General features: G+C 53.8%; 2 protein-coding genes across 2 annotated transcripts in view; both read right to left on the reverse strand.

The window, feature by feature from the left end:
• Positions 1 to 26,782, reverse strand: part of CSMD1 (CUB and Sushi multiple domains 1) — a 1,728,861-nt gene that overhangs the window by 1,011,202 nt on the left and 690,877 nt on the right. The gene's annotated exons all lie outside the window — the stretch shown is intronic.
• On the reverse strand, positions 15,308 to 25,860 carry LOC136404481 (mucin-21-like). Its single transcript, XM_066383775.1, has 7 exons — positions 23,775 to 25,860; positions 18,192 to 18,296; positions 18,070 to 18,093; positions 17,867 to 17,890; positions 17,582 to 17,767; positions 17,377 to 17,441; positions 15,308 to 15,361 (listed from the first exon to the last, which is right to left on the reverse strand). The coding sequence occupies exons 1-7, from the start codon at positions 25,858 to 25,860 to the stop codon at positions 15,308 to 15,310; spliced, it is 2,544 nt and encodes an 847-aa protein (XP_066239872.1).

The following is a 26,782-nucleotide window of genomic DNA, read 5'->3' on the forward strand; positions in this document are numbered from 1 at the left end:
CTGTCCCCGTTCCCGGTGAAGTGACCTACGCACGGCTTCAACGATTCACCCCACAGTGTACTTTCTGCCATTTGTCACGGTGGCGCCACAGGCCCGGGTCAAGCAGAGGAAGGAAGGTGGTGACAGGGTGGTGTCCGGGGCCCAGGCTGTGCATCTGAGCGGCAGGGCCACAGTCAGAGCCTGCCCTGACCCCAGCGTCCAGAGCGCGTGACCCGACACCCCTTCCGTCCCCTGGCCGCACCACAGCTGACCCTCAGCTGGGGATCTGGCTGTGTCACTGTTTAAATTAGAGGTTGACTCGATCTAGTAGCCTTCTTGGTTGGGAAATGAAAATATGACAAATAATTATTTTTTGCTACGGGAGAACAGTAAGAAAATCCCAGTCTCAATAGCGAAGCTTAACTGGTTAAAAAATAAATAAAGCCCTGGCCAGTTGCCTCAGTGGTAGAGGCTCAGCATGTGAATGTTCAGGGTTCGATTCCCGGTCAGGGCCCACAGAAGAAGCACCAATCTGCTTCTCCACCCTTCACCCTCTCACTTCTCTCTCCCTTCCTGCAGCTGTGGCTCAGTTGGAGCCAGTTGGCCCCAGGCACTGAGGATAGCTCCATGGCCTCCACCTCAGGTGTTAAAAAGAGCTCAGTTGCTGAGCAACAGAGCAACAGCCCCAGATGGGCAGAGCGTCATCCCCTAGAGGGCATGCCGGGTAGATCTCGGTTGGGTACATGCGGGAGTCTGTCTCTCTGCCTCCCTGCCTCTCTCTGAATAACAATAAAATAAAATAAAATATAATAATACAAAGTAAAACTTTTGCTGCTGCATCTCATGATAAAACATCTTTGTGAGATCAGTCATTTTGCAAATAAAGACAAGATTTGATGTCTCAACACTCGTGACTGGAGAATTTATAAGACACATTCCGAACCACAGGAGGGGTTTTCAGCTCATTTCTAGTCTAAGGAGGTCATCTAATTTACCAGGTCACCCCAGGAAACACCCCTTTGTGTCCATTTGTCAGCAACCGCCCAGCTCTCTGCACCAAACTGTGTCTTCAGAGCCCCAGAGGGGAGCAGGTGAGGCTGCAGATTACATGAGATCTTTTTAAAATAGGGCAACGGCCACCACCACAACAAAAAGTGCTGTTCTAGAACCTTCTGTGCCCTGATACCTGCAGGGGGGAGCTGGTGAGACGCACGCCCCAGGTGTTCCATCCGAAACGGCACCCCTCCTGGGTCGAGGCCGCCGCCCTCTGCTGGCATTTTACCAAAGGAGCCTAATGACACCGCGGACTCCGTGGCCCAGTTCCCGGGCTGAGCTCCAGAGACAGACGCAGGCACCGCGGAGCTGAATGGGGCTGGCTGGGACTTATCAGAGCGTGAAGAGCACCTGACCCCAGCTGAAGGCTCCAGCGCCCAGAGGCAGGTCCTGGAGGAGGGGTGGGGGTGCCGCAGGGGAGGGGAGGGGAGGGGAGGGGAGGGGAGGGGGGAGGGGAGGGGAGGGGAGGGGAGGGGAGGGGAGGGGAGGGGAGGGGAGGGGAGGGGAGGGGAGGGGAAGGGAGGGGAGGGGAGGGGAGGGGAGGGGAAGGGAGGGAGGGGAGGGAAGGGGAGGGGAGGGGAAGGGAGGGAGGGGAGGGGAGGGGAGGGGAGGGGAGGGGAGGGGAGGGGAGGGGAGGGGAGGGGAGGGGGGCCAGGCTTCGGATCTGCCCTAGGAGCACCATGATGTCCAGGAAGCAACGACGGCATCTTTGTGTTTGCTGGTGTTTTAACTACGACAGACAGGGCGGCGGGCACAGGAAAATGATCCCTGCTCTCCCGGGAAGGCTCTGCGTTCGGCACGGCAGAGTGCACGCTCTCCAGTCACGACCCAGGGGGATGAGCGCAAAGGCAGGTGGTGAGGACACAACATCCATACGCAATTCTCTGGGAGAGGGGATGAGAATAGTGTTTCCTCTCCCTCTCGTCCTGAGCATTGTATTCTGTGCGCGGCGCTCTCTCCGGGTCACCCCCGGGGGGGGGGGAGCCACCTGGCGGCTGAATCTTCTTTTCACTGGGTACGGTCGGAAGAGTCTTCACACTTTTCTTTCTTTATCATCTCCCTCACGTGGTCCGTGTCTCTCTGCGCCATAAACAGGGAGTGTCACGAGACGTCTCAATTTCCAGGTTGGGACAGGACTTCCTTCGACACACCCAAAAGCGCTCTCTTGGGGACACGGGCTAGAAGCACGGGGGACTGTGAGTGACGTTGGCTACTGAGGGACACCACGTGCAGACCTGCCTGGGGTTAGGAGAGCGTTCTCTCCGGAGTGCGGGCCTCTGTGTGCCGCCTGGATGGTGGTGTCCGGCTCTGGGCAGGACGGGGAGACAGGGCGGAACTTGGGGAGGGCCCCCAGGTATGGGTCCAAGCAGCCTGTACCAAGAACGCAGCCCCAGGGGAGAGGGTCGGTCCCAGCTCACGTCTCCTCACACTTAAAGGGGAGTTGATTTTTCTCACCTCTCCAGATGCTGGAAGGATTGTGGAATCTTATCTCAAAGAGCCACGAGCCCCCGCTTGGTACACGGTGGGTGTCCCTGAGATGACGGTGCCTCCAGGAGGAGCCAGGCTCAGAAGGACATCTTCTGCCCATCAGGGACGGCCGGGCTGGAGCAGGGGTTGACAAGTGTGGCCAGGGGACCACATGCCCTGCCTGGTTTTGGACAGCTTAAATCGCTTTCACATTATTAAACGGGTGCAACATATCGCCAGCAGAACAATGATCTGTGGCGTGGGAATATATGAAACGGAGACCTCACGTCCCATAGGCGAAGTCCGATCAGAGTCCGTGAACGTCCTCCATGCACGTCCAGCCTGGCGCTGTGTCCCTGCTCGGACGGCAGAGCTCAGGAGCCGGCAGTGACCTGAGGGTGGGCAAAGCCCAGCCCCCGTGATGGCGCTGTGTCCCTGCTCGGACGGCAGAGCTCAGGAGCCGGCAGTGACCTGAGGGTGGGCAAAGCCCAGCCCCCGTGACGGCGCTGTGTCCCTGCTCGGACGGCAGAGCTCAGGAGCCGGCAGTGACCTGACGGTGGGCAAAGCCCAGCCCCCGTGACTGGACCCTCACAGGAAGTTCTCCAAGTCCGACTCCAAGTGTGAATGGAAACAGTCCCGAGGTGTAACCACAGTGACAGTTCCTACCCAGAGACTTGGCTTCGATTTCTTGTTTGTGTGCATATGTATGTATGTATGTATGTATGTATATCATCACACACACACACACACACACACACACACACACACACACACACACACACACGGTGGGAGAGGAGGAACCGGAGGTGAGGCAGGAGGCTGCTCACAGCAGCCCGGCCGGCTTCCTACAGTCAGCGGTCTGTATCCACTCCCCGAGGCCCTAGGACTCCAGAGAGCCCCTGCGGGTGCCTGTGGAACCCCAGGTATCTGGACACGAGGGTACAGGTGTCCCTCTGTCCCTCCTGTGCCTCAGAGTCCGGGCTGGGGCGGTACTCCGGGCCAGCTGTTTCCAGCGGCCTGACACCATCTGCAGTCGGGCTTCTACTCCCCACAGGGTCCCGCACGCTGCCTGGTCCTCTATGCACACCAGCCTCAGGGAGCAGGGCGCTTCCATGCGTTCCCAGACGGACCGGCAGCCTCCACAGAGAACCGAGTTGGGTGAGGTTCCCCGTCCTTTACTGCCTGTGTGACGTCCCCCCAAGCCCTTGCTAGCTCCTCCCCCCGCACAAGCAAAGCTTTGCCCTGTTTGCAGGGAGAGGCTCACACACACTGAGAGAGATACAAGCCTTCTCCCTGTTGCCACCCCCTTTTCTAATGAGATCTCTCTCTCTTTACCTGTTTTGACCTGGACACCATTAATTCTAGTCCGTGTCCCTAAGAGAGCGCTTTTGGGTGCGTCGAAGGAAGTCCTGTCTCAACTTTGAAATTGAGACGTCTCGTGACACTCCCTGTTTATTGCGCAGAGAGACACGAACCACGTGAGGGAGATGATAAAGAAAGAAAAGTGCCAAGACTCTTCTGAACGTACCCAGTGAAAAGAAGATTCAGCCGCCAGATGGCACCCCCCCCCCCCCGGGGGCGACCCAGAGACAGCGTCACACACAGAATAAAATGCTCAAGACGAGAGGGAGAGGAAACACTATTCTCATCTCCTCTTTCCCAGAGGCGTCCAAGTCAAAACTGAGCGAGAGTCAAGCTCGCTCAGCTCTGTGCTCAGCCTTGACTCCTTTAACCGTGTGTGTATGTGTGTGGGTGGGGGCGTTCGGCACTCGGTCAGAGCCTGGGGGAAGGTCACCCCCAAGGCCAGCCCCCTCAGCAGGGGAGGGACGGCCCCACCACAAGACTCGGGTCCAGCCCGCGGAGGCATAATGCCGAGTTCCCACGACAAAGAGAGACCTCATCCCCGAGAACTACCATGACCCATGACCCAAGAGGCCAGAGGCTAGACTGACGGAAGATTCCCGTTTCCTCCTCTGGTCTCCCAGCGCAGGGGACAGCAACGGCAGTGGTGTCGGTGGTGGTCTCGGGAATAAAGGACCCTTGTGGCCACCATGAGCACCAGGACGGCCACTGTGCTGGACGTTCTAAGTGGACCACCCGTTCAGTCCTGCTCACAACCAAGTGAGGACCACCACTCCCCTCACTTACAGGAGAGACTGAGGCACGGAGGATTTTAGAGCTCCCCTGAGATGACCACAGAGGGTAAGGAGATGCACAGTTCTGACCCTCAAGCCTCCCGGTACCACCTGTCTCAGCCAAAAGAAACTTAGCCACCAAAAAATATGAATTGTCACACACCTATTCACCGATGGATAAACAGAAGTAACATGCTTTAATCATTGGACCGGCAGGAAATGTACACTTAATCTGTGCCTGAAAGATCTTACAAGCTGTTTGATTTTAGACGAAGAAAGAGAGAGAGAAGAAAGGGGAGCGAGAGGGAGGGAGAGACTGGAACAGCGATGGAGGATCAAATCGGAAACCTCTGTGCTCAGAACAAAGGTGTTTTCATGTCCCTTATTACTATTCTAAGAGAGAAACTATTTTTAATGGAATTTAATAATCCTATTTTTTAATGTCTAAGATGATCATTTCATTAAAACTAAGTCTTAAGAAAATAAATCTGTAGCACAGATTTGGGACAAATTGGTTGTCCAACGTCCAATGTCATCAGAAATAAACATCCTGACTCTTAGAAGGTAAAGGATTAGAGAACAACCAGATGACAAATATACAAATATATGTCATTAGCTGGAGGGCAGAGGGTGAGGGAAGGGGACAGGGCCTGGGGTGGTGAACACACAACACAGCGCACAGGTGACAGGTGTCGTCTTGTTCAGCCGGAGCGATTTTGTTCACCAGGGTGACCCCAATAAATTCAATTCCGAAAAAGGAAAAGGAAAAAGGAAGGAGAGAAGCGTGTTGACCCTGCAGGTTAAACACCACGCTGACTGACAGAAACGGGCCGATTACTCACGTTGTACCAGGACAGAGCCACGCTTCCCAGGGTGTGGGGAGCCCAGCTTCCCAGGGTGTGGGAGCCCAGCTTCCGGCAGCCGCAGCCGCTGTGCCATGACCCGTGCACACGTACACACAGACACACGTGTGCGCAGCATGCACGTTCAGTCTCTCCCACGTACACACAGACACACGTGTGCGCAGCATGCACGTTCAGTCTCTCCCACGTACACACAGACACACGTATGCGCAGCATGCACGTTCAGTCTCTCCCACGTACACACAGACACACGTATGCGCAGCATGCACGTTCAGTCTCTCCCTGCTCCCCACAGCGGGGTGTGGGCCAAACGGGGTTCTACGGAAAGTAAGCTCACGGGTGGCTGATCATGAAGTGCTAACGGGGCAGGCCATGATGAGTAGTGGCCTGTCCTTATTTATTTATTTATTTATTTATTTTAGAGTCAGAGAGAGGGACAGACAGACAGGAAGGGAGAGAGATGAGAAGCATCGATTCTTCCCTGTGGCACCTTAGCTGTACACCGATTGCTTTCTTTCTCATATGTGATTTGATCAAGGGGCTACAGCAGGGTGAGTGACCCCTTGCTCAAGCCAGTGACCTTGGGCTCAAGCCAGTGACCATAGAGTCATGTCTGTGATCCCACACTCAAGCCAGTGACCTTGGGCTCAAGCTGGTGAGTCTTGCTCAAACCAGATGAACCCATGCTCAAGCCGGCGACCTCAGGTTTCTAACCTGGGTCCTCCGCATCCCAGCTCTACGAACTGCACCACTGCCTGGTCAGGCAGTAAAAGACTTACCTGTGCCGTAAGCAAGCCCTGTTCATTGATTCGGCGCCCCTGAGGTTACACACCTTGGAAACGAGCAGTAAGATGTCCCCTCAGGAGGACACGCCATCTGAACCTCCCCCTAACCCAGCCTCAGCCGAGCTCTCTCCCTCCTCTGGGCTGTCTTCCTGACAGTCCCTCCTTACTCTCAAAGTCCTAAGAGAAGCTGAGAAACTGTTATTTTTATGAACCACTTTTCATAGTCTGCTGAGATCTCGCTTCCCGGTGTATCTGCTGTATGGGTCAAATCAGTTTCTATAAAAATCCTCTACAGGTTTCGACGCTTCCTATGTCGACGGGGAGCTGCAATTACTTCTTACAGCATGATCCTGAATTAAACCAGCCTTATTTTAATACCAGTATTCTTTTACCACTGCTGGTAGCACAGTCTCAGCATTGGAAAAGAAGAAAGATTCAGGACCTCTAGTTTCAATACTGTCTGTAATGGAAGCTCTAAAATGATCATTGAGCACTGGTTTTTCAACGCAGAAATGGTGGGTTATGTGATGTCAGTGCATAAATGATCAAGTGTATTTATAAAGTACCACAAACTATTCTCTGCCAAGTCAAGGACAATCAAAGTACTTGCCAGTCCTTAGAAAGCATCCCTCCTTTTTTATGTTTTTCTTCCCGTTTAGAGGAAATCCTAGCTCTGCTTGGAAGCTGAGGAGTGCCCATCACATAGAGGATAACCTTGTGACCCGGACCATGAAAGTGTTGGCAATGCGATGCTTCCCATATCTCATTTGATCCCACCAACCACCCTTTAAGGCGGGGACCTGGTTGCACCCGCAGTTGGTAACGAGCCACAGACACGTGACACGGCCGTCCCAGCGTCCATAACTACCAAGTGACACAACTAGGACCTACAGCCGGGTCCCCTTGGTGGTAAAAAGGTAGATTGTGAGCCACCAACTGGAAGAGATCTTAAGAGGTAACCTCCTCATTCCTCCTTAATTCTGGAAAAGAGACAAATCCAAACTGCAACAATGTTAAACGGCTTGTTCAGGGTCATGTGATGGTTGAGTTGAAAGAAAACCCACGCTGAGCAGTCATGAGGGTGGCACCTCCCACTACCCCACATGGTCTCCTGTCAGGACCCGTCACCAGAGGGTGTCTCTGGATACACACCTACCTCTAATACATCGACAGTTTTAACATGTCCCTTCCAGCTGAAACGACATCCATGCGAACAATGACAATTCTGCAGATGAAATCGGTGGTGTACCTGAAGGGAGACGCCGCTGACATACTTTTTTTTTTTTTTTTACTGATTCGGATATTAGCGTCAAGCCATCAAATGACAGTTTTGAGCTGTGTCAGGCAGAGAAGTTTTATTTGTGCTTACCTAGTTCTTGTGAGATGCAATACTGTGTTTTCTGGTCTATCCAGAAGTTAATCCTTTGAGCCTTAGAAGATCTCACAAGGGTTCACTCAGTCAAGACTTCAGCGCTTTGTACTCTTTGCATTTCAATATTCAGTAACTTTGACACAGGACGTGCCTCTGAACCTAATTAGTTTATGCTGGCATTGTGCATGTTGACTCTGCATTATATATCTGCGTACAACTTTGCTCAACTAAGCAATTTTCTTTAATGTCAACCTTGATGAACAAATAAGCACTAAGGCAACATTAAAACATTAAAGTGATACATGGTTAAGTGAATCTAAATAAACTGAGCCAGAGAAGACATCATAATTAGTCTCAGTGCCTGCTTTGAGTAAATTCTCTTTCTAAAATTCCATGTCCTTTTTTTTTTTTTTTTTTAATGGTTATGTTACCAGTATTCATCGAAGAAACATCCCTCAATTAACGGTAGGAGCTTTTCCAATAATAACAGCAGAGCTTAATAGATGTGTGCATTGCTACAAATGCAATCTCATTCCTTATTTTTGTTAATTGAATTTTGACCGGATTTTTAATGGTTATGTTACCAGTATTCATCGAAGAAACATCCCTCAATTAACGGTAGGAGCTTTTCCAATAATAACAGCAGAGCTTAATAGATGTGTGCATTGCTACAAATGCAATCTCATTCCTTATTTTTGTTAATTGAATTTTGACCGGCAAATATTTTCAAGGCTATATGAAAAGTCAGTCTTTGAGAATGTAGGATAATTGATAAGAATGTGGGTAAAAAACATTAAAGCTGAAGTCAAGACATGAAAAAAAAAATTTTAACCAGTTTGATGAAGAGTTTTGATTCTCAAAATTTACACAATTCCCCTAAGAGGGTGAAGAGGGTCAAATATTTGGTGACGGAAGAAGACAAGACTTTAGCAGTGAGCACACGATGGAGTGAGTCTACAGATGCTGATCACAGGCTGTACATCTGAACTCTATAGTGTTATTAACCACTGTTATCCAAATAAATGTAATAAAATATATACGAAACTAAACACAAATGAAAACATTTCAGTAAACTATGAAAAAGCATAATGTAAAGGTTTTATTATATCATAAGTTACACTTTAAATCTAAATACTAAAGGTTATTATATAACTTTAAGAAAGGAATAGAGCATTTTCAGAAGAAAACATGTTAAGACATACTCAAAATATTCAGTCTCTGACAGCAGTTTAAATAAACAGAAGTTTTGAGCAAAATTAATAAAAATGTTAGGGATAGATTATCCAAAAAAATATTTTTGAAACCATGGAAGTCCTTAACCGTTCATAGTGGATGGGGAACATATGTACATGTAGACAGGTGGGTCTAAGACGCTGAGGGAAGTATGTAACCTCTGAAAAGGCAGCCCCGATAGCTCCTCTAAGCCCTGAGTCACTAACCTGGTCTTCTGCAAAACTGCTGACCTCTATATGCCCCCCAACTACAACTAGGTGTATGCTGATGAATACACATGACAGGTGTTCAGTAAGTGTGTAAGCTATAATTGTGATCTGTTCTACAGGTGTTCATGTTAATATTGATAAGTGAGACAATATTTATAATTCTATTGGTCCATATGTTTTTGTTTTGTTTTTTTATTTTTCTGAAGTGAGAGTAAGGAGACAGACTCCCACATGCTCTCAACCGGGATCCACCCGGCACGCCCACCAGGGGGTGATGCTCTGCCCATCTGGGGTGTCGCTCTGTTGCAATCGGAGCCATTCTAGCACCTGAGGCAGAGGCCATGGAGCCATCCCCAGCGCCTGGGCCAACTTTACTCCAATGGAGCCTCGGCTGCGGGAGGGGAAGAGAGAGACAGAGAGGAAGGAGAGGGGGAGGGGTGGAGAAGCTGATGGGTGCTTCTCCTGTGTGCCCTGGCCGGGAATCGAACTCGGGACTTCCACATGCCTGGCCGACGCTCTACCGCTGAGCAGTCCATATGTTTTTATAAGCATTGTTTCTACTGTATTCATTTGCATAGATTTTACTAAATAGAGACCAAACTTTTGCTCATTATACACTTAACGATGATGTTATAGAACAGTGCTGTCTATTAGAAATACGTGAGCTCCTTACATTTTTTTAAATTTGTAGCTTTCTCACTGAAAATTAAATGCAGATAAAATTAAAAGTGAACTTTAATAATACATTTAGTTTAACCTAATATATCTAAAATATTATCATTTCAATATATCCTAATATAAAAAGGTTATTATTGAGACAGTTTACATTTGTTTATTCATAATAAGGTCTTTAAAAGTCCATATGTAATATACATGTACAACACATCTTATTCAGATGCTCAATTTTCAAAATTGAAGTGAAGTATACTCCTACTAAAATGATAAACTATATGTTTAAAGGACAAAATGTTTTACCCTGCTTTCTTTTTATATTTAAATTCATCTTAATGAAAATTAGATAAGATTTAAAATTTAATGTGTCAAGTGCTCGGTGGCTGTACGTGTCCAGTGCCTATGATATAGGAAAGTCCCCTCGTGGAAGAAGTGTCAACTGTTCACCTGGAGACAGGTGTTCATGCACCCTTTCTGTGTTCACCACAAGAAGGTCAGTCATGACTGCCCTGTGGTGGCACAGTGGATAAAGCGTTGACCTGGAATGCTGAGGTCAGTGGTTCAAAACCCTGGGCTTACCTGGTCAAGGCTCATACAGGAAGCAACATCTACGAATTGATGCTTCCTGCTCCTCCCCTCCTTTCTCGCCCTCTCTCTCTAAAATCAATACAAGTAAATAATTAGAAATAAAATCAAAAGAAAAAAAGAAAAAATGTCGGTGAATATCAGGAAATATAGAGGTAAAAGAAGACATGACTCCTAAAATAGCTAAGTAGAAACATAAAACACTGAGGTGGATACAGGAGCCCAAGATGTCGCTCATGCCTGGTTTTGTTGTCTGTCTCCTTCCAAAGGGGCGGGGGACAGAGAGGTGTTTCCAGGGGAACCGTGTTTTGAATTGCTAAATCTCTGATTTTTGCCAAAGATTTTCTTTGAATGGGAGAAAATTGGGTTTTCCTTGCAGCTTAGAAATCCTGGGTCTATAAATCACATTCTATCTCTACTTAATACCTTGTTAGTTTCTGTGGAAAACGGCCTTTGATGTAAGTCAGGGGTATCTAAATAAGTCTTTGTAACTTTGCCAGGTAATTCCAATTTAAATAAAAACCTATCTTAAAGCATCACAGGTCAAAAGATTAATGTAATGCAGACGTCGGAATGAAAAGTAGGTAGCTGAGAGGCTGTGTTAAAAGAAAAGCAAGCGTTTACCATTTTCTAAGACTTATTTAGGTGCCTGTGATTTACACAACAGCCTGCTCTCTACAGAAATTGACGGCAACGGTCCCACTATATAAAGATGTGTGAATGGAAGCAGCAGTGTTATCTGGGGACAGAAATGCCGATGGGGAGATGTAGATTAGCTGAATAAAAAGGCACTGGGTTATGTGACAAGCTGACAATGTGGAATGATCTTGACTGCAAGGACCAGGCGTAGGTGACAGTATTTACATTTTTAAAAATTTTATGATATATTGCAAAGTACTGTATTTTAAGCAGCTATACAGTAAAAGTGACAAAAAAAAAAAAGATTTTTAATGTAAGGCTAGCTTAAAATCAGGAATACAGACTGAGAAAAACACAAGGGCCCGTCAGAGCAGCGAGGAGGAAACGGAGCGTTGCAGGGAGGAACGTCACCATGGGCGCCGCCGGACAGACATCTCCTCTAGGGCGCCCCGCCCGCGATTTCTCAAAATGGTGTCGTGTATCCCATTGCTGAACAACGAGGAAAAAAACTAAACACCCTCTGACCTCGCTTCTGGCTCAGGCTCCCTTCCATTGCTCTTATCTTGAGAGTAAAGCTGAGTCCTCCCTCCAGTTTCTCCTGAGTCAGTTCCCTCCCTGGTCCCCGACCTCTCCGCACTCCGGGAGGGCTCCGGTCAAGGTGCCAGCTGGCTGCAGGATTGCTCACCCAATGACCAGTTCCCACCGCTATTTCCTCTGTCCTAACCTGGACAGAACTAGCCGTCTCCTCTGCCGGGGAGCTTCTCCTGTCAAAGTCACCCAAACCACCTTGTCCCCACAAGCTTCCTGTCTCCACGGTGATGTTCCACGCAGGGGACTTATGTCCGCCTTCTTCCTAGACCACGCTCTTGCCTTGGCTTCACTCTGCAACTTGCATTTTGATGATATAAAAGGAAAACATATTCTTACTTAATTCACGCAGGGCCGTACATTCAATTTATTATGATCAACACACTGCAGGTCCAACCTGAGACAAGAATAGTTCTCTGAGCCTTGAATTAAATATGGGAAAATGCATCACTGCTTTGACAGATCTACAGCCCCCTCCCTATCTTTACAAGGGGATGGAAAAGGCTGTGAAGTAGCCGCGACCGACCACCTCGGCCAAGCAGAGGGAAGGGAGGTCACCGACAGTCACTCAAGGGTCCACGCTCACGCTGGTCCTCCTGACGCTGATCCGGGTGGAAGAGATCTGTTTTAACTCATCCACGCAGGAGAGGAAGGCAGGGAGAGGAGTCGGCGTTCGGGTCAAGTCAACTCCTATGTCTCGACTTTCTCAAGCAGATAGATGTTTAGGTAGATGTCACGAGGGAACACAGACGTTTCAAGTGCGTCTGGGAATGACCTGGAAGGTCGCCCTGTTCTTTTCCTAGCTGTAACCCCATCGTGAATTCCTCCAACCTGTTTCCATCAGTCTCCCCAGAGTGCATTCCTATCCCTTTTCTCCTCCGTGTCTTTCATTGTCTTCCTCAGCCGTCTTAGGAGATGTCCTCCCCCCCCTCCCCGGCACAGATGAGGACCTGAGACATCAAGCTGCCACTCGTCAGTGTGGCATAGTGGCCCCTCCTGTGCTGGATACCACCTGCTTTCTGTCCTTCTCGCCGCCTTGTCCACCAGATTCCAACTGCACCGAACGCTTCTCTGCCGACAGAACCGTGGTTTCCGCGTGCCTGTGCCCACGCGGTGGGCTCCAGCTTCTCTGCCGACAGAACCATGGTTTCCGCGTGCCTGTGCCCACGCGGTGGGCTCCAGCTTCTCTGCCGACAGAACCATGGTTTCCGCGTGCCTGTGCCCACGCGGTGGGCTCCGGCTTCTCTGCCGACAGAACCGTGGTTTCCGCGTGCCTGTGCCCACGCGGTGGGCTCCGGCTTCTCTGCCGACAGAACCGTGGTTTCCGCGTGCCTGTGCCCACGCGGTTGGCTCCAGCTTCTCTGCCGACAGAACCGTGGTTTCCGCGTGCCTGTGCCCATGCGGTGGGCTCCGGCTTCTCTGCCGACAGAACCGTGGTTTCCGCGTGCCTGTGCCCACGCGGTGGGCTCCGGCTTCTCTGCCGACAGAACCGTGGTTTCCGCGTGCCTGTGCCCACGTGGTGGGCTCCGGCTTCTCTGCCGACAGAACCGTGGTTTCCGCGTGCCTGTGCCCACGCGGTGGGCTCCGGCTTCTCTGCCGACAGAACCGTGGTTTCCGCGTGCCTGTGCCCACGCGGTGGGCTCCAGCTTCTCTGCCGACAGAACCGTGGTTTCCGCGTGCCTGTGCCCACGCGGTGGGCTCCGGCTTCTCTGCCGACAGAACCGTGGTTTCCGCGTGCCTGTGCCCACGCGGTGGGCTCCAGCTTCTCTGCCGACAGAACCGTGGTTTCCGCGTGCCTGTGCCCACGCGGTGGGCTCCAGCTTCTCTGCCGACAGAACCGTGGTTTCCGCGTGCCTGTGCCCATGCGGTGGGCTCCAGCTGGACCACAGGTCTGGCCTTTCCAGAGCGACTCGTTGTCTCCTGTTTACACTTCGCTTCTGTGCAGGCAGGGTTTCTAACTCATTCCCTCACCTGCATGTACTGCATGTGGGCTCTACGCCGGTTCTTCTCCAAGGGTAGGCATTGGAATAGTAAAAAAAAAGGACCCATTCCAGCCCTAGTCATTTGGCTCAGAGGTAGAACGTCAGCCTGGCGTGTGGAAGTCCTGGGTTCGATTCCCGGCCAGGGCACACAGGAGTAGCGCCCATCTGCTTCTCCACCCCTCCCCTTCTCCTTTCTCTCTATCTCTCTCTTCTCCTCCTGCAGCCAAGACTCCCACTAGAGCCAAGTTAGCCTTGGCTCTGAGGATGGCTCCATGGCCTCCGCCTCAGGCACTAGAATGGCTCTGGTTACAACGGAGCAATGCCCCAGATGGGCAGAGCATCGCTCCCTGGTGGGCGTGCCGGGCGGATCCCGGTCGGGCGCATGCGGGAGTCTGTCTCTCTGCAAGGGATCCGTTCCTTGAGTTAATTTTCCCTCTGAAGCCCTACAGTATACAATATAAAGATTTGGCCAAAATGACTCACTTTCTAATATGGACGATAATCATCTTGTGTGTGACTGGTGCCCATTTTTGAATTAGGAGATCAATAAGAACAGACCTGTGGCTAATCAATCTTTGAACGCACAGTTGCTTTAGTGGGCACAAATCAAAGGTCCGAGAAAATGTGGATGTGGAGTAAATCAATGCCAATACGCTCATACTTACTTAAAGGGAAATCCCACTAGATTTCACAAAACCAAGGCTCCAAGTTGCCTATTCTTTCTTAGGCAGATAAGTTGGTAGAATATTTACAGCCAAATTGGTTTGTTCGTCCTGGTATTTATGTACTAAGCTTCCGAAAGCCCCATCTCTTTATTGTATCCTTTTATTTTCTTCTCACAATCCAATGTGCTTGAGTAACTTCATTCATAAGACAAATCAACTAAATCTCGGTTTATTAAAAAATGCCCATTATGTGTGTGACGCTCTCATTACTCACATCAACACTCTGAATGCAACTGTCTGCATGTTTCACATAAATTACGTTTCGTGCAGTACACTGGATTTTTATGTGTCATTTCCCGCATAATGTAATAATCAGCATCCTGCATTGGAATGCCGTCGTTTAATGCCATCGAAGGAACAGATAACGTTTTCAAATAAAAAGGAGAGCAACCTGTATGGCTTAAAACACCTCCTCTCACAGAAGCAGGTTCGCTAGGGATAGTATCAGGCAAATCACTTCAGCAGGTGAGCCACTCCCTAAGATACAAAAAAGATGAGCAGAAAAGGATGGGTGTGTGCCTCCTCGTAGGAAAGATGGCCAAAGGGGTGGGGATCACTTTCAGGATGGGGGTTAGGAGAAGTCTGTGGTTCCAGTTTTCTCCTGGGTCCGTGTCCCTGGGAGGAAGCCCAACACCGTGACACACTGCAGCCCTCTGGGGAGCACGAGGGGTAAGGGACCAAGAGCTGCCAGCAGCCGCGTGTGTGAGCTTGGAAGCAGGTGACCCCCAGTCCACCAGTGTAGACTGGATCGCACATAAAGTGATAAGCTACTTACAAATCCCTCCGGGACTCTGAGCTGGAGGTATTTCGTAAGGTGTGACGGGGAGACTCTCTTGGAGATGGTTGATGAAGATGCAGTTGTCAGGGCTTCTGTGGTGGAGTATTGCAGTGGAGGAGAGAGATAGGGCTCAGCTCCAAATGCACCCTGGGAGGTGGGCATCGACACCCTAGGAGCAGGCGGGCCAGTGGGGTGGAAAGTTACTAAGAGGACCCGTCCGTCCGGGGTGGGGAGACTTCTGGCTAAACGGACCCAGCAGGGTGCTCGCAGAAGGCAGCCAGGTGGCCCGTCATCACCTGGGGATGGAGGCAGCGCAAACACCCGTCAGCTATTGAGGGTGATCAGCTAGCCAGGGTGGGGGTTCTGATAAGAGCGGCATAGCATGGTTCTCCCTGAAATACAAAGAGTCCTTTTCAGGACCCAGCGGAGCCACGGTTAGATGCCTGAGCCACCGACGTGATGAGGTGGCGTTTGCTGATTATCCTCAGCCAGGTGCTAAGCTTGGGGGCAGCTGACATGCAACAGTGCCTAGCTGCCATCTACACGTCTGGGTCTGTCGTGAGAACCGCCATGGACGTAGTAACTGGTCCACACAGGTGGTGCAGGGTTGCTAGACGTAGCAAAGGAGAGTACATGTCCGGTTTAAATGTCCAGCGAACAGCCAGTATTTCCTAGTAGATGTAAGTCCCACGCAGTATTCAGGACACACACACACACACACACACGCACACACGTACAAATATTTGCTCTTTACCAGAAATTTAAGTGGGGTCCCTCTGTCGTGTCTGGGCGCCTCGACAAACATTCAGCGCTTGAAGCGGCGTGTCTGCCCCTGAGCGGCGCTGTCCCGGAATCGTAAAGCAAGGAGGCAGGTTTCCCCTTCTCCGAAGTGAGCGTCTCAGATGCGCTGACAGGACCTTACAGGCGGTCTCTCCGTGTTTGCCCCTGGGGTCCACAGCACGGAGGGGCACGGCTCTGGCTAATCAGACGCCCACAGTTCCTACGACACCAGGTAAACAGCCCCGCACTCAACTCACGCTCCCCAACACTCGATCACCTCTGGGGCCAAAAATTAAACCGAAAAAAAGAAAAAGTGCAGAACTCTTCCTAGTCACACTGTGATTTAAAGCAAATCGAAATGTGACCGCTGGCAGTGCGCACAACGTTTAATTAAAAATGGATGTTTTAAGACATGAGCGCATTCATCTTAAAATATGGAAACGGCGCCTCGTTCTGGCGAAGGTGCTGCTGGCAGAGGGGGGAACACAGTGAGCTTGAGGCCGGGGACCCAGAAAAGAGGCAGGCAGCCCCTCAGCGCCCTCCCTGCCCGGGACTCGGCGGGTCCGGGCTGCACTGGTGTCCGCCGCCTTCTGTCCGCAGAGGAAAGGGACCCACCCGGAGTGGCGGTCACTCCATCCGCACCGTAGCCAGCGACGGAATCCGCCACCCATCCCCTGAGAGGCTCTGTGCAGACACAAGCTTTGGAATAAAGCCCGAGGGCCTTTGCTTTGGAAGAGGGTCTGGGCATTCATTATCGTTAGACCGTGTCCTGACAGCTTTTTGTTTTTGTTTGTTTTTGCAAATAACTTAAAAGTTGTTTTTACTATTTTGAATAGAATGAGGTAGAAACTTTGAACCCACGTGCTCTACGCAGGGTTCCCTGTGAACTTAAGATTGCCTGGGTATGAGCCCTGCCTTGCATCCAACAAAGAAAATTCTTTGTAAAAAAACACTTAAAACAAATGCTCTCTAGCCTTTGTAAACAAGAGGAAAAAAAAATGCAACTGATGAATGCCTTAAATAACATAAGAAAGGAAGAAAACACCCAGGTTCCTTGGGAGGGACGGGGGCAGGGGCGGGAAATAGGACACGTGAGATGTCCACACGTGTTGTAGCTCTGAGGGAAGGCACCGCTGTCCACCACTCCTGCAGCAGACTGAGTGGAGCCACGCACACCAGTGGGCTTCCGCTGAGAGCACGTCCCCACCCTGCTGCTCCAGGGTGAGGGGGGGCTGCCAGACAGACCCACACTGCTGCTCCAGGGTGAGGGGGGCTGCCAGACAGACTCACACTGGGCTCCAGGGCGAGGGGGGCTGCCAGACAGACCCACACTGGGCTCCAGGGTGAGGGGGGCTGCCAGACAGACCCACACTGGGCTCCAGGGTGAGGGGGGCTGCCAGACAGACCCACACTGCTGCTCCAGGGTGAGGGGGGCTGCCAGACAGACCCACACTGGGCTCCAGGACGAGGGGGGCTGCCAGACAGACCCACACTGGGCTCCAGGACGAGGGGGGCTGCCAGACAGACTCACCCTGCTGCTCCAGGGTGAGGGGGGCTGCCAGACAGACCCACACTGCTGCTCCAGGGTGAGGGGGGCTGCCAGACAGACCCACACTGCTGCTCCAGGGTGAGGGGGGCTGCCAGACAGACCCACACTGCTGCTCCAGGGTGAGGGGGGCTGCCAGACAGACTCACACTGCTGCTCCAGGGTGAGGGGGGCTGCCAGACAGACTCACCCTGCTGCTCCAGGGTGAGGGGGGCTGCCAGACAGATCCACACTGGGCTCCAGGGTGAGGGGGGCTGCCAGACAGACCCACCCTGCTGCTCCAGGGTGAGGGGGGCTGCCAGACAGACCCACACTGGGCTCCAGGACGAGGGGGGCTGCCAGACAGACTCACCCTGCTGCTCCAGGGTGAGGGGGGCTGCCAGACAGACCCACACTGCTGCTCCAGGGTGAGAGGGGCTGCCAGACAGACTCACACTGCTGCTCCAGGGTGAGGGGGGCTGCCAGACAGACTCACCCTGCTGCTCCAGGGTGAGGGGGGCTGCCAGACAGACTCACACTGGGCTCCAGGGCGAGGGGGGCTGCCAGACAGACCCACACTGCTGCTCCAGGGCGAGGGGGGCTGCCAGACAGACTCACACTGGGCTCCAGGGTGAGGGGGGCTGCCAGACAGACTCACCCTGCTGCTCCAGGGTGAGGGGGGCTGCCAGACAGACTCACCCTGCTGCTCCAGGGTGAGGGGGGCTGCCAGACAGACCCACACTGCTGCTCCAGGGTGAGGGGGGCTGCCAGACAGACCCACACTGGGCTCCAGGGCGAGGGGGGCTGCCAGACAGACTCACACTGCTGCTCCAGGGCGAGGGGGGCTGCCAGACAGACCCACACTGGGCTCCAGGGCGAGGGGGGCTGCCAGACAGACTCACACTGCTGCTCCAGGGTGAGGGGGGCTGCCAGACAGACCCACACTGGGCTCCAGGGTGAGGGGGGCTGCCAGACAGACCCACCCTGCTGCTCCAGGGTGAGGGGGGCTGCCAGACAGACCCACACTGCTGCTCCAGGGTGAGGGGGGCTGCCAGACAGACCCACACTGGGCTCCAGGGTGAGGGGGGCTGCCAGACAGACCCACCCTGCTGCTCCAGGGTGAGGGGGGCTGCCAGACAGACCCACACTGGGCTCCAGGACGAGGGGGGCTGCCAGACAGACCCACACTGGGCTCCAGGACGAGGGGGGCTGCCAGACAGACTCACACTGCTGCTCCAGGGCGAGGGGGGCTGCCAGACAGACCCACACTGCTGCTCCAGGGTGAGGGGGGCTGCCAGACAGACCCACACTGCTGCTCCAGGGTGAGGGGGGCTGCCAGACAGACTCACCCTGCTGCTCCAGGGTGAGGGGGGCTGCCAGACAGACTCACACTGGGCTCCAGGGCGAGGGGGGCTGCCAGACAGACCCACACTGCTGCTCCAGGGCGAGGGGGGCTGCCAGACAGACCCACACTGGGCTCCAGGGTGAGGGGGGCTGCCAGACAGACTCACCCTGCTGCTCCAGGGTGAGGGGGGCTGCCAGACAGACCCACACTGCTGCTCCAGGGTGAGGGGGGCTGCCAGACAGACCCACACTGCTGCTCCAGGGTGAGGGGGGCTGCCAGACAGACTCACACTGGGCTCCAGGGCGAGGGGGGCTGCCAGACAGACTCACACTGGGCTCCAGGGCGAGGGGGGCTGCCAGACAGACCCACATTGGCTCCAGGGCGAGGGGGGCTGCCAGACAGACCCACATTGGCTCCAGGACGAGGGGGGCTGCCAGACAGACCCACAGTGGGCTGCGGGGGGGGGGGACAGAGACGATCTCTGAATGGGCAAAGCCACCGGCCTGGCAGCTGTGGTTGGTTACAACAACGATGCTCTGCCCTTGCAGACACAATGGTGTCCATGTCCCCGTGACCACCGAGACGTGGCCCCACCTCTGCCGATGCACAGAGACTCTCGTGATGTCTTTACTTAAAGAAGTAATTTTTTTTTATAAATAAATTTTTATTTTAATGGGGTGACATCAATAAATCAGGGTACATACATTCAAAGAAAACATTTCCAGGTTATCTTGTCATTTAGTTCTGTTGCATACCCATCACCTGAAGAGAGATCGTCCTCCACCACCCTCCATCCAGTTCTCTCTGTACCCCTCCCCCTCCCCCCTCCTCCTTCCCTCCCCCCACCCCCCGTAACCACCACACTCCTGTCCATGCTTCTTAGTCTCACTTTTATGTCCCACCAATGTATGGAATCCTGCAGTTCCTGTTTTTTTCTGATTCGCTTATTTCACCCCGCACAATGCTACCAAGACTCCACTATTCCGCTGTAAGTGATCCGATGTCATCATTTCTCCTAGCTGAATAGTATACCATGGTGTATATGTGCCCCATCTTCTTCATCCAGTCCTCTACTTTTTTTTACAGTGAATAAAAGCCTTTAAGCAAACTCTTGGCCAATACAGCAAGAATCCATAAAAGAGTAGTGTCCTTAACATGTTCACCAAGTCCAAGTTGGCCCCATCACCATGCCAAATCCCTGAAAAATGCAACCCAACCACAGTTCATTCTGTTAGGAGCTGTCACAGGGTTGAGTCACACAATATGAAGCCCAGCGTTGAGTGTGTTTGTTAGAAATAACAGTAATAATGATGATGATGATGAAATCCCACATGGCCTCTAACTCTAGCTAAGCCATTGAAAACAAAATAAATAGTTAGGTATAACAGAGTATGTTTCTATGATTAAAAAAAGCCCCACAATATTTCTACAAAGGAGAGGGGTTGTTGCCTTAATATGAGCTTATAGTAAAGCTGCCTGAACATGACAGTTGCCATCAAACTTCCCTCAAGGATGCTAGTATCAGACATGACCTTGTGTTCGCTGAAGAGTTTTGAAAAATGCCAAAGCCCAACTCCCCACAGGTAAGCGGCCTTCTGCATGCACGTTTATGGGGTCAAACCACTGCATTCTTTCAAAGACCCTGTCACCGGTGTCCTGGACCCGTATTGATAACACGATACATTATAATGGAACGGCTGTTTGAAAGTCATTTTTATCCTGATTCATATCCTAATTACTACTTTTACCATTAAGGAGAAATATCCTGATAAATCAGGAAAATTAAACTGGCATGAAAAGAAAAAAAAAATTAATCCTGGTTCTAGAGGATCAATTAAAAGAGCATAGCGTTTTAAAATATTAAAGTTTAGTTGGTGTATGATCTATAGCCTTGAATGAATTCCAAGTGATTAAATCCTACAATTTCAAGAAACACTTTTGTGCTTTTTTTCTTTAAACAACAGAAACGAGGCGTCGTGTAATGACGCAGACCAGGTCACCTGGCTTCTTACTTTATTCAAGTTGGTCTCTGATCATGGCTGTCAGGCTCCAAGAAGTCTCGTTCTCTCGGCCTCAGTTTCCCCACCAGTAAAACAGCTACGTCACAGAGTGCTTGTGACGTTTAGTGACTCGTTATGTGGATTCCTCAGAGAAATTAGAGCCAGGCACAAATAGAATGCAATGCAAGTGCAATAAGTAAAATGATACAATTAGACATACAAATTTAAATGTCTGCATTTATCTAGAAGTATCATTTTTTTTTTAACTGGGAGAGAGTCAAGATGACCTCCTCCCATGTCCACAGTGACAGGGCAGAGGCACCAAGAGGTCACAAAGTGACATTAGTCAGTGGCTTAACCACACTACGAGCTTGGGCTTCATAATGAGATAGAATTCACATTATAACTTGTTTACAAACATGCACAGGCCATTGGCTGGTTGGCTCAGTGATAGAGCATCACCCGGTATGTGGCTGTCCCGGGTTTGATTCCCGGTTAGGGCACACAGGAGAAGTGTCCATCTGCTCCTCCACCTCTCTCTCTCTCTCTCTCTTTCTCTCTCTCTCTCTCTCTCTCTTTCTCTCTTTCTCTCTCTCTCTCTCTCTCTCTCTCTCTCTCTCTATCTATCTTTCCCCCACCTGTAGCCATGGCTCAGTTGGAGCAAATTGGTCCTGGGCACTGAGGATGGCTCCATGGCCTCCAACTCAGGCGCTAAGAAGAGCTCTATTGTCAAGCAACAGAGCAACGCCCCAGATGGGCAGAGCATCGCCCCCTAGTGGGCATGCCGGATGGATCGCCGTTGGACGCATGTGAGAGTCTGTCTCTCTGCCTCCTTTCCTCTCACTGAATAATAAAAAAAAATGTACAGACACGTAACCAAAGGCCATCAATGCAGTTATCCAACCAAACAAGATAAAAATAAAAGCCCGTCCTTAATCTGTTTCCAATATAGTGCCTGTGTGTGTGTGGGGGGGGGGCTGATCATTGAAGCGTGCCTCGCCTAAACTGCACCCAAACAAACGTGCTTGCAGCACGTCACCCACAAATCACCATTCCTTGGCGATCGGGGCTTCCAATGTTGAAGGAAAACCACCAGGCAAATTGAAAGAAAATGAAACAGTGTGTGAAACATTCATCAGGTTGATTTCGGTTCTGTGCGCCTTGGCCAAAGATGTCACCCCCCCCTGTCAGCCTGAAAAACCTCTTTCATGTTGACGGCTGCTCAGTACAGTGTGCTCGGTGTTTCAGGCTGAACTGAACTCCGTGTTCTATCAAATGATTGGGATTGTGAATCAGCCCAATCAACTCCCAGGGTCCGGACCTCAGCAACATCAAAACTGGATGGAAGTTGAAAGGAGAGCAGAGACGGAAAATAAAAGGTTAGCACGGTTCTACACCCTCAAGGGAGATGCCCACAGGGACAGGGACGCGGCCCTGAGGGTCCCAGAGGGGGGGGGGGCTTCCCACTGCTTCCCATTGCTTCCCATTCTCCCACCACAGAAGTACTTGTAGTTTCATCTCAAGGGCCATTACACACAAAGCACACACAGAGAAGTGGGTGACAATACATCTCCCCTCCGGCACGCCCTCAGGCACCAGCTGCCTCCCCACGGAGTCCTTTCAAAACAAGCTAGAACAGCCAAGACAGTTGAATGCTATCAAAATGCAGTTAGTTAAGACGATGCATTATAAGCATGACTGCCTGGGTAGTAAAATTGAAAACATGGCTTCCTGGCAAAGAAAATCCTCCCGTCGGGTTTTAGAAGGAGCTCCGTCCGTCCGTCCGTCCTGCCAGTCTAGGATGCCTCTCGCTCCTTTAAATGAGTTGTCCCTGGGACACCGGTGGGCCACCGTCTGCATCACACTTTCCTCCCATGTGACTTTAGGGCAAAATGGATATTTGCAAGGTTGGTGCTGAGCGCTAGGTAGACTGCAGGTGGTTCGAGGCCACACTGACCTTTGAGCAACGCCAGCTTTTAAAGAATGCCGCACCCAGCCAGCGGGCATTTTTATCCAGCGCCCGGTTGGCACTGTGACGAGGACATGGGGCCACACCAGAGGGAAGATTTTCCAGGGGGAATTGAAGTGAGCCGTTAAATCTGTACACTTGAATGGAACCAAGTCATCTCCGCCTATCGGTCACCAGAGGCTCAGTGCTGTATCCCCCCAAAATGTATGTGGTAAAACCCCCAGTATGACGGCGTTAGGAGTTGAGACTTTGGAGGTCATTGGGCCATGAGGGTGGAGCGCCTGTGAATCTGATTAGTGTCCTCTTTCCACCAGGTGGGGACAGAAGGAGCCAGCAGTCCTGACACAGTAGAGGGACAGACCTCTCTGCACCCCGGCCTCGCCAGCACCCCAGCTTCAGACACCCCAGCCTCAGACAGCCCAGCCCCAGCACCCCAACCCCAGACATCCCGGCCTCAGACAGCCCGGCCTCAGACAGCCCAGCCTCAGACATCCCAGCCTCAGACAGCCCAGCCTCAGACACCCCAGCCTCAGACAGCCCAGCCTCAGACACCCCAGCCCCAGACACCCCAGCCCCAGACACCCCAGCCTCAGACACCCCAGCCTCAGACAGCCCAGCCTCAGACAGCCCAGCCTCAGACACCCCGGCCTCAGACACCCCGGCCTCAGACACCCCAGCCTCAGACACCCCGGCCTCAGACAGCCCAGCCTCAGACAGCCCAGCCTCAGACACCCCGGCCTCAGACACCCCAGCCCCAGACACCCCAGCCTCAGACACCCCGGCCTCAGACAGCCCAGCCTCAGACAGCCCAGCCTCAGACACCCCGGCCTCAGACACCCCGGCCTCAGACACCCCAGCCCCAGACACCCCAGCCTCAGACACCCCAGCCTCAGACACCCCAGCCTCAGACACCCCGGCCTCAGACACCCCAGCCCCAGACACCCCAGCCTCAGACACTCCAGCCTCAGACACCCCGGCCTCAGACACCCCGGCCTCAGACACCCCGGCCTCAGACAGCCCAGCCTCAGACACCCCAGCCTCAGACACCCCGGCCTCAGACACCCCGGCCTCAGACACCCCAGCCTCAGACAGCCCAGCCCAGACACCCCGGCCTCAGACAGCCCAGCCTCAGACACCCCGGCCTCAGACAGCCCAGCCTCAGACACCCCAGCCTCAGACAGCCCGGCCTCGGACACCCCGGCGTCAGACAGCCCGGCCCCAGACACCCCAGCCCCAGACACCCCAGCCTCAGACAGCCCGGCCTCAGACACCCCAGCCCCAGACAGCCCGGCCTCAGACAGCCCAGCCTCAGACACCACGGCCTCAGACAGCCCAGCCTCAGACAGCCCAGCCTCAGACACCCCAGCCTCAGACAGCCCGGCCTCGGACACCCCGGCGTCAGACAGCCCGGCGTCAGACAGCCCGGCCTCAGACACCCCAGCCCCAGACAGCCCGGCCTCAGACAGCCCAGCCTCAGACACCACGGCCTCAGACAGCCCAGCCTCAGACAGCCCAGCCTCAGACACCCCAGCCTCAGACAGCCCGGCCTCGGACACCCCGGCGTCAGACAGCCCGGCGTCAGACAGCCCGGCCTCAGACACCCCAGCCTCAGACAGCCCGGCCTCAGACAGCCCAGCCTCAGACACCACGGCCTCAGACAGCCCAGCCTCAGACAGCCCAGCCTCAGACACCCCAGCCTCAGACAGCCCGGCCTCGGACACCCCGGCGTCAGACAGCCCGGCGTCAGACAGCCCGGCCTCAGACACCCCAGCCTCAGACAGCCCAGCCTCAGACATCCCAGCCTCAGACAGCCCAGCCTCAGACACCCCGGCCCCAGACAGCCCAGCCCCAGACAGCCCAGCCTCAGACAGCCCAGCCTCAGACACCCCAGCCTCAGACAGCCCAGCCTCAGACAGCCCAGCCTCAGACACCCCGGCCCCAGACAGCCCAGCCTCAGACAGCCCAGCCTCAGACAGCCCGGCCCCAGACAGCCCGGCCCCAGACAGCCCAGCCTCAGACAGCCCAGCCTCAGACACCCCAGCCTCAGAGAGCCCAGCCTCAGACAGCCCAGCCTCAGACACCCCGGCCTCAGACAGCCCGGCGTCAGACACCCCAGCCTCAGAGAGCCCAGCCTCAGACAGCCCAGCCTCAGACACCCCAGCCTCAGACAGCCCAGCCTCAGACACCCCAGCCTCAGAGAGCCCAGCCTCAGACAGCCCAGCCTCAGACACCCCGGCCTCAGACAGCCCGGCCTCAGACAGCCCAGCCTCAGACACCACGGCCTCAGACAGCCCAGCCTCAGACAGCCCGGCCTCAGACAGCCCGGCCTCAGACAGCCCGGCCTCAGACACCCCAGCCCCAGACAGCCCGGCCTCAGACAGCCCGGCCTCAGACACCCCGGCCCCAGACAGCCCGGCCTCAGACAGCCCAGCCTCAGACAGCCCAGCCTCAGACAGCCCAGCCTCAGACAGCCCGGCCTCAGACAGCCCGGCCTCAGACAGCCCAGCCTCAGACAGCCCGGCCTCAGACAGCCCGGCCTCAGACACCCCGGCCTCAGACAGCCCGGCCTCAGACAGCCCGGCCTCGGACACCCCGGCGTCAGACAGCCCGGCGTCAGACAGCCCGGCCTCAGACACCCCAGCCTCAGACAGCCCAGCCTCAGACAGCCCAGCCTCAGACACCCCGGCCCCAGACAGCCCGGCCTCAGACAGCCCAGCCTCAGACACCCCAGCCTCAGACAGCCCAGCCTCAGACACCCCGGCCTCAGACAGCCCAGCCTCAGACACCCCAGCCCCAGACACCCCAGCCTCAGACACCCCGGCCCCAGACACCCCGGCCTCAGACAGCCCAGCCTCAGACACCCCAGCCTCAGACAGCCCAGCCCCAGACAGCCCAGCCTCAGACACCCCAGCCTCAGACACCCCGGCCTCAGACACCCCAGCCTCAGACAGCCCGGCCCCGGACACCCCGGCCCCGGACACCCCGGCCCCGGACAGCCCGGCCCCGGACAGCCCGGCCTCGGACAGCCCGGCCTCGGACAGCCCGGCCTCGGACAGCCCGGCCTCGGACAGCCCGGCCTCAGACAGCCCGGCCTCAGACACCCCGGCCCCAGACACCCCGGCCTCAGACACCCCAGCCTCAGACACCCCGGCCTCAGACACCCCGGCCTCAGACATCCCAGCCTCAGACAGCCCAGCCTCAGACACCCCAGCCTCAGACAGCCCAGCCTCAGACACCCCAGCCCCAGCACCACGAGAAGGAACTCTGTTTCGTAACCCAGGCCACCACGGTTCTGTGCCACAGCAGCCCACACTCACTAACCCCGTCCGCAGAAAGGATCACACGTAGGGTGGAGCAACGTAGGCGGGCCGCCGGTCCTCCGGGAAACAGTACAATTAATAAGTGATGGTGCCAGAATGACCTCTGTGGTTCATGCACTGGTGACAGCAAACCCTCGTCCGCCCCTCCCTGTCTTTCCTGCCCTTGAATGATCTCTACTCTCCGGGCGTCCAAGGGCATTCTGACTGTACCCAGCGTCGTCAGCATTCGCGAAGCATGCAGGCGCCCCTAAGGGCAGACGCAATGAGCCCAAAGCACTCAGGGCCCGGGCTCTGTCCCTCTGGGGACCTCCTGCCCTCGTCACCCCTTCGAGGGCACGCTCCCCGCACAGAGGAGCGGACGCCACACGGAACGACGCTCGCGATACTGATTCTAAGCGTCTTTCTCGTTCACCAAAGGCGGCCACATCCCTGAAGCCCTCTGGACCTCAGAACTGTAAGAAGCAATGTCACTGATGTGGTTTCTCCTATTTGAAGTGTCCTCTGGGAGGACTGATGTGTGCCTCACGCATCCTTGAAGCTCTAGAATAGGAACCTCAAGGCAGGTCACCGGTGGTCATGCGTTCCCCTGTCCTGCTAAGTCCAAACCCGGGTGGAGAGGAACGGTCTGGTTTGTAAAGCCAGCACGACCCACGTGAACCTTCAGTGACAAGGTGCTGAGTCGCTCTGTGGGTCTTACCTGCCTGTTAGAGTGCCACGCACGGTGAGAATAAGGCTCCGTGAGAACGTTCAGTGACAGAAGTCCTCGGTGTCACTGCTG

This window comes from Saccopteryx leptura, chromosome 4 (assembly GCF_036850995.1).
Source record: "Saccopteryx leptura isolate mSacLep1 chromosome 4, mSacLep1_pri_phased_curated, whole genome shotgun sequence".
Classification (NCBI taxonomy): Eukaryota; Metazoa; Chordata; class Mammalia; order Chiroptera; family Emballonuridae; genus Saccopteryx; species Saccopteryx leptura.